Source organism: Panicum virgatum, chromosome 6N (genome assembly GCF_016808335.1).
Source record: "Panicum virgatum strain AP13 chromosome 6N, P.virgatum_v5, whole genome shotgun sequence".
Classification (NCBI taxonomy): Eukaryota; Viridiplantae; Streptophyta; class Magnoliopsida; order Poales; family Poaceae; genus Panicum; species Panicum virgatum.
In genome coordinates this window covers 7,130,947-7,144,049 of record NC_053150.1, presented here as the reverse complement: position 1 = coordinate 7,144,049, position 13,103 = coordinate 7,130,947, and the positions used below count along the sequence as shown (strand labels likewise).

The 13,103-nt window shown below is 51.1% G+C and overlaps 1 protein-coding gene across 2 annotated transcripts; it reads left to right on the top strand.

Annotated features, from left to right (window-relative positions):
- The first annotated feature begins 8,778 nt into the window (after positions 1-8,778).
- On the top strand, positions 8,779-11,855 carry LOC120679531 (zinc finger CCCH domain-containing protein 56-like). 2 transcript variants are annotated; one of them, XM_039961137.1, is made up of 3 exons: positions 8,779-9,090; positions 9,413-10,367; positions 11,280-11,855. In XM_039961137.1, the coding sequence occupies exons 2-3, from the start codon at positions 9,560-9,562 to the stop codon at positions 11,558-11,560; spliced, it is 1,089 nt and encodes a 362-aa protein (XP_039817071.1). In that variant the 5' UTR covers positions 8,779-9,090; positions 9,413-9,559; the 3' UTR covers positions 11,561-11,855. The 2 variants fall into 2 exon arrangements, with proteins under 2 accessions (XP_039817071.1, XP_039817070.1); XM_039961136.1 differs by having other exon boundaries at positions 8,780-9,090; positions 9,497-10,367.
- The last annotated feature ends 1,248 nt before the right edge of the window (positions 11,856-13,103 follow it).

The window sequence follows — 13,103 nt, the reverse complement described above, 5'->3', positions numbered from 1 at the left end:
ATATTTTGGTGGACACTGGGTGAATGGAATATGCCGAGTTATGAGCCTCGTCCATGATCATTCGCCGGAAGTCCCCTTCTTTGGGCACACAAATCCTATCTTCATACCACAAGGTTCCCTTATCGTCCACTCGAAAATCCGGTGCTTTGTTTTCTCCAGTATGTTTGCGAATTTTCATTAAATCCTTATCCGAATCTTGGGCCTTTCTGATTCTGTCCTCTAGTGTGGGTTGGACATCCAGCGTGTGACCGGAGCCTCGAGGGACAATGTGCACATTCAACCGTGCCATCTCCTCATGCAGATGGGCATCCTTGGGTCCATAAGATTTCTGGCTTAAGGCATCGGCTACCACATTAGCTTTGTCAGGGTGGTAGTGAATTTCCACATTATAATCCTTGACTAACTCTAACCATCTCCTTTGCCTGAGGTTTAGATCCAGTTGGGTAAAGATATACTTCAGGCTCTTATGATCCGTGTATATCTCACATTTGTTTCCAATCAGGTAGTGCCTCCAAATCTTGAGGGCATGCACCACAGCTGCAAACTCCAAATCATGTGTTGGATAATTCTGCTCATGAGGCCTGAGCTGTCGGAAAGCATATGCAACTACTCTCCCATCTTGCATAAGGACACACCCTAAACCTTGTTGGGATGCATCACAATAGATGACAAAGTCCCGATGAATATCCGTAGGGTCAGCACTGGGGCTGTCGTCAATCTACACTTCAATTCTTGAAAACTTCTTTCACATGACTCTGCCCAGGAGAATTTCTTATCCTTCTTGAGCAGTTTTGTCATGGGCCGGGCTATCTTGGAAAATCCCTCAAAAAATCTTTGATAATACCCGGCTAACCTAAGAAAGCTTCTGATTTCACTAACATTGGTCGGTTGCTGCCAGTTGTAGACTATTTCGACCTTCTCAGGGTCCACTACTACTCCTTCTGCGGTCAGAATATGACCAAAGAAAGCTACTTTCTCAAGCCAGAATTCACACTTGCTAAATTTGACATATAGCTTATGTGCTCTCAGCTATTCCAACACTACCCGCAGATGTTGCTCGTGTTCCTGGACACTCTTGGAGTAAATAAGTATGTCGTCGATAAAGACTACGACAAACTTATCTAACTCGTCCATAAACACCTTGTTCATGAGGTTCATGAAATAAGCAGGTGCATTAGTGAGTCCAAAAGACATCACAGTGAACTCAAACTGTCCGTAACGGGTGACAAAAGCTATCTTTGGGATGTCACTTTCCTTAATCTTGAGCTGATAATATCCTGACCTCAGATCAATCTTGGAGAAGTACTTGTCTCCTTTTAGCTGATCAAAAAGATCATCAATCCTGGGGAGGGGGTACTTATTCTTGATGGTAACCTCATTCAGTGCACGGTAATCTACACACAACCTCATACTCCCATCCTTCTTTTTGACAAATAGGACTGGGGCTCCCCAAGGCGATGAGCTTGGTCTAATGAAGCCACTCTGTTGTAACTCTTCCAGTTGCTTCTTCAATTCCGCCAATTCGGAGGCTGCCGTCCTATAGGGTCTCTTAGCTATAGGAGAGGTTTCAGGGACAAGGTCGATGACAAACTCTATATCCCTATCTGGTGGCATTCCAGGAAGTTCTTCAGGGAAAACATCTGGGTACTCATTTACTACTGGAACTTCTTCCAAGGACTTAGCTTCCATGCTAAAAACCATTGGGTTTGGTCCACTTCCCCGGGTATGGCAAGTCACTCGTACTCCTTCTGGGTTCGTTAGGTGTAGCACCTTGTCAGTACAACCTATGAGACCATTGTGTAGGCTTAACCAGTCTATTCCAAGGATCACGTCTATTCCCTTAGACTTAAGTACTATTAGGTCTGCTAGGAATTCTACCCCACTTAAATTGATCCTTACCCGTAAACAACCCAGTTGACACTTGATGTCACCTCCAGGCATCCGGGTTAATAGGGGTGTTTTTAGTAGTACCATAGGTATTTTATTCTTATCCACGAAGCTTGACGATATGAATGAGTGTGATGCTCCAGAATCAAATAATACTATTGCCAGAGTTGAGCTGACTAGGAACTCACCAAGTACCACTCCTTGTGCACCTTGGGCCTCCTGCGCGTTGATGTAGTTGACGCGGGCTCGTCCATAAGGCTGCTGGCTGTTGTTGTTGCCCTTATTGTTGTTGCCGACGGGGACACGGTTGGCGCCGGATACCGGTGGCCTATGTCCATTCACCGAGTTGGAGAAGGCTGATGCAGCAGGCTTGTTTTTGGCATATGGGCAGTTGGCAATGTAATGCCCTGTCTCACGGCAGTTGAAACAGGACCTAGCATTGTTGTTGTTGGTGGTGATTTGGCTGGCGTTGCTCTGCGGGGCTTTCATGGTGTTCTGGCTCCTGAACTGTGTGTTAGGGGCCTGGGAGCCTGTCACTTGTGACTGGGTCCTATACTGCATTGGGGCCTGAGATCTTGGTGTAGTATAGCAGGAGCTCCATGGTTTCTGGAAGCGGTCCTGCTGGCGGGCCTTGCTTTCCAGGAACCTACGCTTATTTTCCCGCCTTTCTTCAGCTTTGGCCCTTTCTGTGAGGATGGCCATGTTCATCAGAGTATTGAAATCCGGGTATATCTGAGGGGTAAGCAAGGTCCGGAGTTCTGGACTCAATCCCTTCTTGAACATGTCCTGCTTCTTTTCATCCTTATCCACTTCTTCTGGTGCATAGCGGGCGAGCTCCATGAACTGGTAGGTGTACTCTTCCACAGACATGCTCCCTTGCGGCGGTCACTCGCCATGGCTGGATGTCGGGGTAGAGGTCACTTTTGGCGATGACCAGGATCACCCTGCAGTGGAGGGTACCATGGTGCTCGTACTCCCTGCTGTAGTACCTTGGGCGTTCTGTAATACCAAGGCTCTCCAGGGCATTGATCAAAAGGCTGGGGAAGCCAGGTGCAGCTTGGCAAATGCCCTGAGTCCATCCTTCCTCAGCCATCTGGAAAACAAAGATAGGGTGAACAAGCTTTGCACAAATGCTTGGGTACAAAGGGGATAGATGGTCCTAATGTGCAAAGGCTTCGAAAAAAAGGTCTCGATCCTAGGGGTCATGTCCTACGGCCAACCTACGGCTCTGATACCACCTGAAGCATCCCCTCATAAGAGAAAACTTAAATGTGATACAAATATCAGTCCCAGGAGGCTGATAACACATTTATTACATCAGATGGTACATCACCATACAACTCTGCGCGGTAATAGACAGTGAAGCGCCACTATCGCGAGGATAACAACTAAAACCCACACAACAATATTAACTATGAAGAGGTCATCAGAGTCTTGCGCCATACGGAGCTCCTGCAGGTGACCCTATCCACAGGAAAGGTTGGGTGCAGAACGGAACCTCTACTCAACGTCCTCAGGAACAAAGTTTGGATATTCCTCTGTAATAATTAGGAAAGGGGTGAGTACAAACGTACTCAGCAAGTCCAACCACACCCACGGAGGGGGTATAAACATAATATAATGCACATGATAGATCAAGGATAAGGATAGGGTTTAATTTTGCGGAATGCCAATTTTATGCATGGGTTTATTTGAAAAAGATTTTTCTTAAAGCAATTCTTTTGTAACCGAGTGGGGTTGATCCACACATGATCCAAGTTTTAAATAGCTACCGGACTCCTCATCCGCCGTAGCACACGGCACAGCTGCCGGACACTTTTCTAAAATAACTCACGCCAGCCCATCCATTCCCAGAAGAAACACTAGTTGTGTGACCAAACCATAACTCGCCAAATATTGTGGGCACGGCTATTCGAATAGATTTTATACTCTGCAGACGTGTGCAACTTTACCCACAAGCGGGGTATCACAGCACGATCACCTTAGTGTCAGTGCAGATCCCAACAAAGCCATTACACACCTTAGCTAGACCTGACTAGCCACCACGGGATCCACCAAGGGGCCATTGACCTATCACCGAGGTTTAACCGGGGAATAAGTCACACAGAGCTTATCCCTTCTTCTTGGTCACCCATTGCTCTCAGCTCTCCTGATGGCTATCAGACTAACTAGTGAGGTTTGTGCTAAGCCGTTGCCACATACAACAGTCGAGTGGTTTGCACGATAGTTGAGTTAGGCAAGATGACACATCAACTCGGTCCTTAATTGTGACAAGATGGATATCTCCCAACCCTGCTTAACCACACTAGTACGAGCACACCTTTTGGCAATTCACACAGAAGTGCCATCCATCTCGTCCTTCTTTTGGTTTCCAAAAATTTCCACATTTTCCCTTCCCACACACTCACACATTTTCCTTTTATAAAACAAGTTGTACCACGTTCAAGGGTCCTAAGCGTTCTAGTAGCGATTAACATCCAAATAGAACATATCATATTTAGACATTAATATAGGTGGTCAAGGAATGGTCGTAACAAATAAAGGGGTGACTATCCAACCGGGTTTTAGCAGCAAAACAACATGCAGTTTTGAAAATAGGCCAATAGGTTGTGTTTATAAAACTGGAGCAAAACATGCATCAAAGGATGGGATTGAACTTGCCGTTCTCAAAGCCTTCTGGGAAGTCCTGATCGAGGTACTGTCCTTCGGGTTCGGGGTCGCGGTACTGGTCCTCGCACACTTGCTCGCGGTACTGCTCGTCGACGGGTTCTCCCTCGTTCACACCGTGATCTACGACGCACACAAACAAGCACACAATGAAGAAAAAAGAAATAAAGGTTTTATCGTTGAGCTCGAATCGGAAACAATTAAGATATGGAGATAGGAGTAATATTTTTGGGTAGTTTTCTAATGGCATGGCCGAAATTATGTTAGAAGTGGCGTGGTAAAGTTTCAGGCCAATTCGGGGAATGTTTGACGCATGAAATGATAGGTTAAAGAGAGGTTTAGGGGCTGAACGGGGGTTCAAGGGCCTTTTTGTAAATATTGTCGAGAGTGAAAGGACTTGAATAGAATTTTGGAAAATATTTGGGCTACTCTGGAAAGAGGCAGGGATATATTTATAAATATGTTTATATGGTGGAAGGGTTGGTTTTGGAAAAAGAATAACAAAAGGGGTTTCTTTTGGAAATAAACATAGAGAGGAGGGGCTCTTAATGGAAAAGGGAAAAAGGCAGGGGGGTATGGGCAAAATTGCCCTCTCTTCTTCCTCCTCCCGACCGAAAAATAGGGGGGCGCAGGGCGCCGGCGGCGCTTGGGCCGGCGGCCCTGGGCACGACGGCGGCCGAAGGGAGGGGGAAAAGGGAGAGGGGAGCCCGGGGGTTCAATTCCCACATCTAATTTGGGCGGAGGCGGCCTGTGGAGGCGTGGCCACGGTAGCGGGCTGCGGCGGCGGCCGTGGTGGCGGCGCTGCAAGGTTCGGCGGCGGCTGGGGCTAGGGGAAAAAGGGAGAGGGAGGCAGGCGGCAATGGTGGTGGCGGCAGCGCTAGGGAGCTGGAGAGGGGGCTAGCGGCGGCGGTGAGGTTTGTGGTGGTGGAGAGCTCGGAGGAGGGGGTTAGTTATAGGCCTAGAGAGGCGTTGGAGCGGTGGTGGACGGTGAGCTCGGCCGGACGGCTTTAATGGCGCTCGGTGTCGTGGCGCGGCAGCGCAGGCGGCAAGGCCGGCACAGGACGGCAAGATGGCTCGGGCAGCGGCGAGCGGTGCGCCGGGCACTGCAGGCGCGTGGAGCGCGTGGGTGCAGACTTGCAGTGCGCGCGTGCAGCGCGTGCGAGCACAGGAGCGGCCGGCGTCGGAGGCGGGGTGCCATACTTGGCTCTGTTCCTGGCGGCGCGAGTGCACGAGCATCGAGGAGGGCAAGAGGGGCACGGCGGTGCCGGCGGGATGGGACGGGGCGAGTAGAGAGCGGCCGCGAGCGGGGGAGGTGCGCCCAGGGGAGGCTCGGAGCTAGCGCCGAGCTGCTCTGCGAACGGCCGAGCGCGGCAGTGAGGGAGAGGGAGGAAGAAAGGAGAAGGAGGGAAAAAAGAAAAGGGAAAAGGAAAAAGAAAGAGAGAGAGAGGGAGGGAGATCGCGCCGGCGGAATTCGCGGCGGCGATCGCAGGGCTGGACGAGCACGCGCGCTGGTCGGGCGACATGCAGCGTGTTGTGTGGAACGAGGAAGAACAGGGAGACGGGATGATAATTGGTACTGGTGTCGGGATGGTGGATCGCCGGGAAAGGTTTCTGGGGATTCGGGACAATTTGAGCTAAGCGACGAAACAAACTTTACAATAATTTTGAAATTCATTTTTAGCGAGTAATTTCTTTGGGTGAATTTTCGGGATGTTACAGGATTCGGGGTCGCGGTACTGGTCCTCGCACACCTGCTCGCTGTACTGCTCGTTGACGGGTTCTTCCTCGTTCACTCCGTGATCTACGGCACACACAAACAAGCACACAGTAAAGAAAAATAAATAAAGGTTTTATTGTTGAGCTCGAATCAGGGAAAATTAGGATATGGACATGGGAAGAATATTTTCGGGAGATTCTCTAATGGCACGACCGAAATTATATTAGAAATGGCGTGGTAAAAGTTTCGGGGCAAATAGAGGATTTTTGGCGCACGAAATGATGAGTTAAAGAGGGGTTTAGGGGCTAAATATGGATATAGGGGCTTCTTTGTAATTATTTTTAGGATGGCAAGGGCTCGATTATAATTTCCGAGAATATTAGGTTCACTTTAAGAAATAGGCAGGGGTCCATTCATAAATATTTTGTATAGTGGAGCGGTCTATTTGGAAGAATTAAAGATGGAGGGGGTTTCTTCTAAAAGGAACTAGAGAGAGTGGGAGGGCTCTTAAATAAAAAGGAAAGAGGGGAGGGGGTTCCGGGCAAAGTTGCCATCTTCTTCTTCCTCCCGTCGGCAGAACAGGGGAGGGGCGCAGGGGGGCGCCGGCGGCCTTGGGGTCGGCGGCCCTGGGCGCGATGACTGCCGTGGGGAGGGGGAAAAGGGAGAGGAGGCCGCGGTGGATCGATTCCCCCACTTACTTTGGGCGGAGGTGGCCTGTGGAGGGAGGCCCACGGTGACGGGCGGCGGCGGGCAGAGAAGCTTGGGATGGCGGCGTTGTGGGCAAGGGGGGCGGCTAGTGCTGGCGAGGGCGGTCGTGGTGATGGTGAGCGGCACAGGGGCCTATTTATAGGCCGGGCCGAGGTGGGAGGAGGGGGCCGCGATGGCCGGCCGGCCGGCAAGCTTGCCGCTCGCCTTCAATGGCGTGGGGCCGGAGCGGCGTCATGGAGGGGCGCGGAGGTGATGGCGAGGTGACCGCGGCGCAAAGGAAGGACGCGCAAGTGGGGGCGGCGCAAGGGGGTACGATGGCGTTGGAGCTCGGCTCGGCGTGCTCCGAGCTCGCGTGGCCGGTGGTGCTGTGCTGCTCGTGTGCCGAGGCGAGCAGGGGGGCGGTGGCGCGTAGCGGCGGTAGCAGTGGCCGGTGGGGGTGGGGCAGCACAAATGGGAGGTGGGGGGCCGGCGTCGAGCTCTGCTTGGCGTCGTGCTGCGCGTGGGAAGGAGAGAGGGAGTGAGAAGGAAGAAAGGAGCAGGGGAAAAAAGAGAAAAAGGAAAAGAGAAAAAGAGGAAAGGGAAGAGAAAAAATGGAGGAAGAGGGAAAGAGAAAGAGAGAGGGCGCCAGCGAAATTCGCAGCATCGACTGCAGGGCCAGTCGAGCATGCGCGGCGGCTTTGGTGGTAAGCGAAGCACACGGAACAAGGAAAAGAGAGAGGCGTCGGCGGGATTCCTGGCGACGGTCGCGAGCGGCTCCGGCTGGGAGTGATGCGTACACATGATGAGGAAAAGGAAAACAAGGACGAGGATTGAATTCGAGTGTCGAAACGGCGGATCGCCAGAAAAGATTTCGGGGGATCGAGAGCTCGGGCAGGAAAAGGATTTGAAATAGTTCGAGCTCAGCGACGAAAAGATTTTGAAATAATTTTTAGCGCGTGGTTTAATTGGATGAATTTTTACGGATGTTACAGGCGGCGTCTACCTCTAGCCGACGCCGTCGTCCTCAGGCCGCTCTCCTCGACGAGACCACGAGCGGCAGGAAGAGTTTGCGAGCCGCGGAGGAAGGCGGGGTGCGGCAGTGCGCGAACACGGGGACTCGGGGGGTAGGGTTTCACCCGGCGCGGATGGACGATGGAGGCGGATGGCGGAACCTGGAGCTCGCTAGTTAGAGGCGGAGGGCGGACGCCGTCGCGGCGCTGCTCCGTTTCCTTCCCGTCGCGGCGCTGCTCCGTTTCCTTCCCGTCGCGGCGCTCGCGGGGAAGCCGCGCCCGGAGCCGGGAGGTGGGGAACGACGATCCCGGGGAAAATGGTGGGGTTGGGTCGGGCTGCCCCCGCGGGTGGGCTTCCAAACACTGGGGAAAGTTGGCCCGGGAGTGATTTCCCCGTGGGCTGCCAACCCAGGAAAAGACCGGAAAAACGCCGGGATTTGCTACTTCCAAACTAGCCCTTACAGTGCCAGCAACTGCAATCCTGAGGATGTGACCGGGCCCATCATTCATAGCCCGGGCTGCTGGCAGCGGAAATGGGCTGATTTCTTCGGCTGTGAGCAACCAAACCCAAACCGCCACACGGGAGGGTTCGGGTTACTTGCAAGCCGCGGCTTAGGAAATCCATGATGAAATTGGAACTACCCCAAAATTTGGCTAAAAAAGTTTGGAATTCCAAAAAGTTTTTAGTACATAGAATAGAATTTGTAGCCCAAGTGGAAGAAGTGGCCCAACAAGCGAACCCTAGGCCCAGTTCCGGCTCCTAGGAGATCTCGCCTGCCCCCCACGGCCACCCCCTCCGGCGACCGACCCTGACGGCAGCGCCTGGCTCCTGCCCGCCTCTCCCCGACGGCCGCACGGCTCCGCCCTCCGCCCGTCGCCCGCGCTCGCCGCCGCCTTGCGCACCGCTCCCCCCCCCCCCCCCCCCCGCCGGCCGCCGCCCTGCCGCCCCTTCGCGCAGCGTGCCTGCGCCTTGCGCGGCCGGCAGCTCCACCCGCAGCGCGGCTACGGTTTGCGGCCTCCGGGCGCGTCTGTTCGCTTGGCCCAGCCTGCGCCTTGCTGCGGCCGCCCGTCACCTCCCGCCGTCGTCGCCCACTGCAGCCCTCCGCCCATCGCTACTGATCGGTACTGCTACTCTTTCTCTTTGCTCCAACTGCAATCAGCAGACTAGGGAATTAGTAATCATTTGGTGAGTTGTTGTGTGCTACGTGAAAATTTAGTTATGAGCGTTTCCGGAATCATGAAGCCAAGGCAAAGAAGACCTTTTTAGTTATTTTATTTATTGAATTGAACTCTGTTTTAATAATTTTAATCATGAAGAACGGAAACATTCCTCTGTTACCAAACTAATAATATGTTGAATTGGACATATTGTGAGACCTTTTCAATCATCTTATTGCAAATTTGATTATTATGTACTTGATTGTGCTTTTAAATTTTTGGCTAGGCCTACCCTAGTTTCAACTCCTGGGTCCGCCATCCTCCATTGATCTGTGGTCCGACTAAGTTCTTCTTTGCCCTCTCCGAGCAGGCGTGCACGAGTTGAAGGGTAGGCTTTGGGCCCCCAAAGTTTGGAGGGACGACAACTGCTGGGATGGACTACACCAACGCCATCCACATCATCCCGGACGCTGCCGGCCCCGACGCCTGGGCCAACGCGGCACCGTCGGTTGGCGGAGACTCCGCCATCTGGGCCACCGAGGACGACTACCGCCAATGGAGCAATGACCCCGGCTACGGCGACCGGAACCCCTCCTCGCGGGCAGGGAGCGAGCAGCCGCCGCCGGGCAAGAAGTCGCGTGGTGGGGCTGGGGGCGGTGACGGAGGAGGAGGCGGCGGCGATGGTGGGGGCAGCAACAGCACGAGCAAGTCCCGCGCCATCGGCAAGATGTTCTTCAAGACCAAGCTCTGCTGCAAGTTCCGGGCCGGGACCTGCCCCTACATCACCAACTGCAACTTCGCGCACGGCATGGAGGAGCTGCGCAAGCCGCCACCCAACTGGCAGGAGATAGTAGCCGCGCATGAGGAGGCCACGGAGCAGCGGGAGGAGCACCAGATCCCCATCATGACCTCCAGCAGCGTCGTGGCTGGGGACGGTGGTGGAGGTGGCTCACAGGGGGGCAGGGCGTACAAGGGCCGCCACTGCAAGAAGTTCTACACCGAGGAGGGCTGCCCCTACGGCGACGCTTGCACATTCGTGCATGATGAGCAGTCCAAGGCGCGGGAGAGTGTGGCCATCAGTCTCTCGCCCACAGTTGGCAGTGGGGGATACAATGCTACCTCGGCCACCGGGGCAATGGTGCAGAAGCCATCCAATTGGAAGACGAGGATCTGTAACAAGTGGGAGATGACTGGATACTGCCCGTTCGGGAGCAAGTGCCACTTTGCTCATGGAGCAGCTGGTGAGTCTCGTGTTTCATATGCGCCTTTAATAGTTTGTTACACTTCCTGCTTCATCCATATAGAGTCTAATGTATTCAGTTATGATTCAACCTGTGCCAAAACTGAATATGCCCACTCTTTGTATCTTTCAAGCAGTTTGTGAATGATGCATCGTTATATACTTATATTATTACTTCTAGTTGGAATTTGAAACATTGGAGTCTATAATGTTAGCCATCTCCATTTCATCCATAACCCTGTTTAGGATCCTAGGTTTGATAGGTTGCAATATTGATGGTGTTTCATGATTAGCAACAATATACAGTAGCACAACTTTGAAATTTGTTTTATCGGAATATTTTTCTGTCTTGTGTAATGTGTCATGGGAAGTTCATGGTTTGGTTTTCAATACAATTGTAAATTACTAGAAGAAATCTTTTGGTGTTATAAGATGTTTATAGTTTATGAAGTAAACGATGCTGGCACATGTGTTTTTTATAGATCATACTCTGATTTGAACTGTTTTTCAGCCATTTATGATTGGAACATGGAAATGTAGCTACGCTTTTCATATGCCAGTGTTGTTCAGAGAATGTCACGTGCCCGCATACCTCTGTTTTTGATGGTTTGTGTTTGTGCTGCCTGAGGAACAGCTACAGACATCTGAATTTCTGTTGCAGTCTTTATCTTGCACTACCTTATGATCAGCTATGGATATCTGATATTTCTGTTGCAGTCATTATCTTGCATAACATTTCGATTTAATGTATATGGCTGAGGTGACCATTTGTTAGAAAGAGACTATTGTTTATTGCAATACTGAAATTACAGTCAGGTGCCTGACTGGTGCTTGGATCATGTGCTTACTCTTATTTGTATACCCCAAGTTCTTGATGTAATTTTCTTTTAACATGTTGCGTCTATAATTGCAGAACTTCACAAGTATGGTGGGGGAATTGTCGACATAGACAGCAGGGATGCCGCGTCCACTCCCGACTCAAAGCAAGCTGGTGCTTCTGCAAAAGCTCCTGCAGATTCTGCTGCTGCATCCACCGCGATGCCTCACGCAGACATGTACCATCTAGGCATCCAGTCGCAGCGTTCCACCATCGTCAGCCAGAGGTCTGGGCACGTGCAAAGGCCCATTCAGAAGTGGAAGGGTCCTGACAAGATCAGCAGGATCTATGGTGATTGGATAGATGAGAATGAGTAGGAAGGCAAGCCCTCGCTTGGTACCTGGCTGCCTTCACCTCGGCTGGTGCAAGCCGCTTACAAGTTGTAGATGCCTAGATGTCACTGCAAAACCTGGTCCCAGAAGGATGTGCGGTGTTGGTATGAATGTTATGTTGCTGCAGGTCCTGTTGTCTGTTGTATGCATGCTTAAGAGAAGATCAACTCTAAGACCGATATTGGGAAGGAAAACTGCAAGAACATAGCGTGGTTACTGGTTGTGTTGTTTTCTTAGTTGAACTCAGAAGTCATATGCTTGTGCAATCTGTGTGCTGGAAGTCATAGACTCATGGATGGTGCATCCTGGAAGCTATGGGGGCTCCTATATGTCTACCGGAAGATAGATAAACAATTTATCTATAAAGCCCACTAAAGTCCAATTGATGATCCATTTAACATTTTACTGAAAAAAAATTTTGAATCAACATCTCAAAAATGTTGAACCCGCATCTCAAAAATGTTGAACTAGCATCTCAAAAATGTTGAACCAATTTTTAAAATGTTGAACAAATATTCTTTCTTCCCTCTTCTTCTCCGGTGCCGGGGGTGCGGGCGGCGCGCGTGGTCGGCGGGGGCGCGTGGCCCACGGCGGCGCGCGTGGCCTGCAGGGTGCGTGGCACACCCAGCGGCTTGCGGGGGTGTGTGAAGCACGCGGCGGCCGGTGGGGGCGTGCGATAGCGCGCGGGGCCTACGTGGCGGCAGGATACGGCAGCCGGCGGGGGGCGTCAGCGCGCGGGGGCGGGCGGTGCGCGAGGCCCGCGTGGCGGCAGGGCGTGGATGCCGGCGGTGCGCGGGAGGAGATAGGGAGAGAGGAAGGAGGGAGAGAGAGGAAGTTAGAATTTGGTTGGATCCAAAGGCTATACTCCCTCCTTCCTCATTTATAAGGCACACATGCATATCAAGATTCAAACATTTCTATCTTTGACTAATAATTTGACTATCAATTTTTTATTTTTATAATGTAAATTTTATATGATTGGATTCGTAATCAAATATAGTTTATAGTGATTATAAATTTATAATTATAAGTGATATACTATATGATAAATAAATGGTCAAAGTATCGTTTTGAAGACTGTCATGTTCCACTATGCCTTATAAACGAGGAAGGAGAGAGTAGTTGTTTGCACGAATCTCGAACACTGGAAGGTGGATATGAAAAAATCTTGTGGAAGATGTATAGGATTCATGGGAAGCTATTGGTTCATATTATTGGGCTGCCAAATAGCCCAGCCTAACTCTTTGGGCTATTGGGCTGAGTTTCAAGATCCAGCAGCACATCCAGGTTTTGCTGCAAGATGACTTGGATGCTGGCTGATGCTTCATGATAAACCCAAGATACTTTCCTAAAAAGATGTATCATAAACTAGAGATAATCTTTTTGTACGTATGTCGTCTTACTTAAGTGTTGCCCATATCTACAAAACATAATCGATGATCTGTTCGGTCGGAGGAATCTTGCTAATATTTTTCCTTTGCATATTGGAATCTTTGGCGTGCTTGCATCAGTAAGCACTATGCGCCTG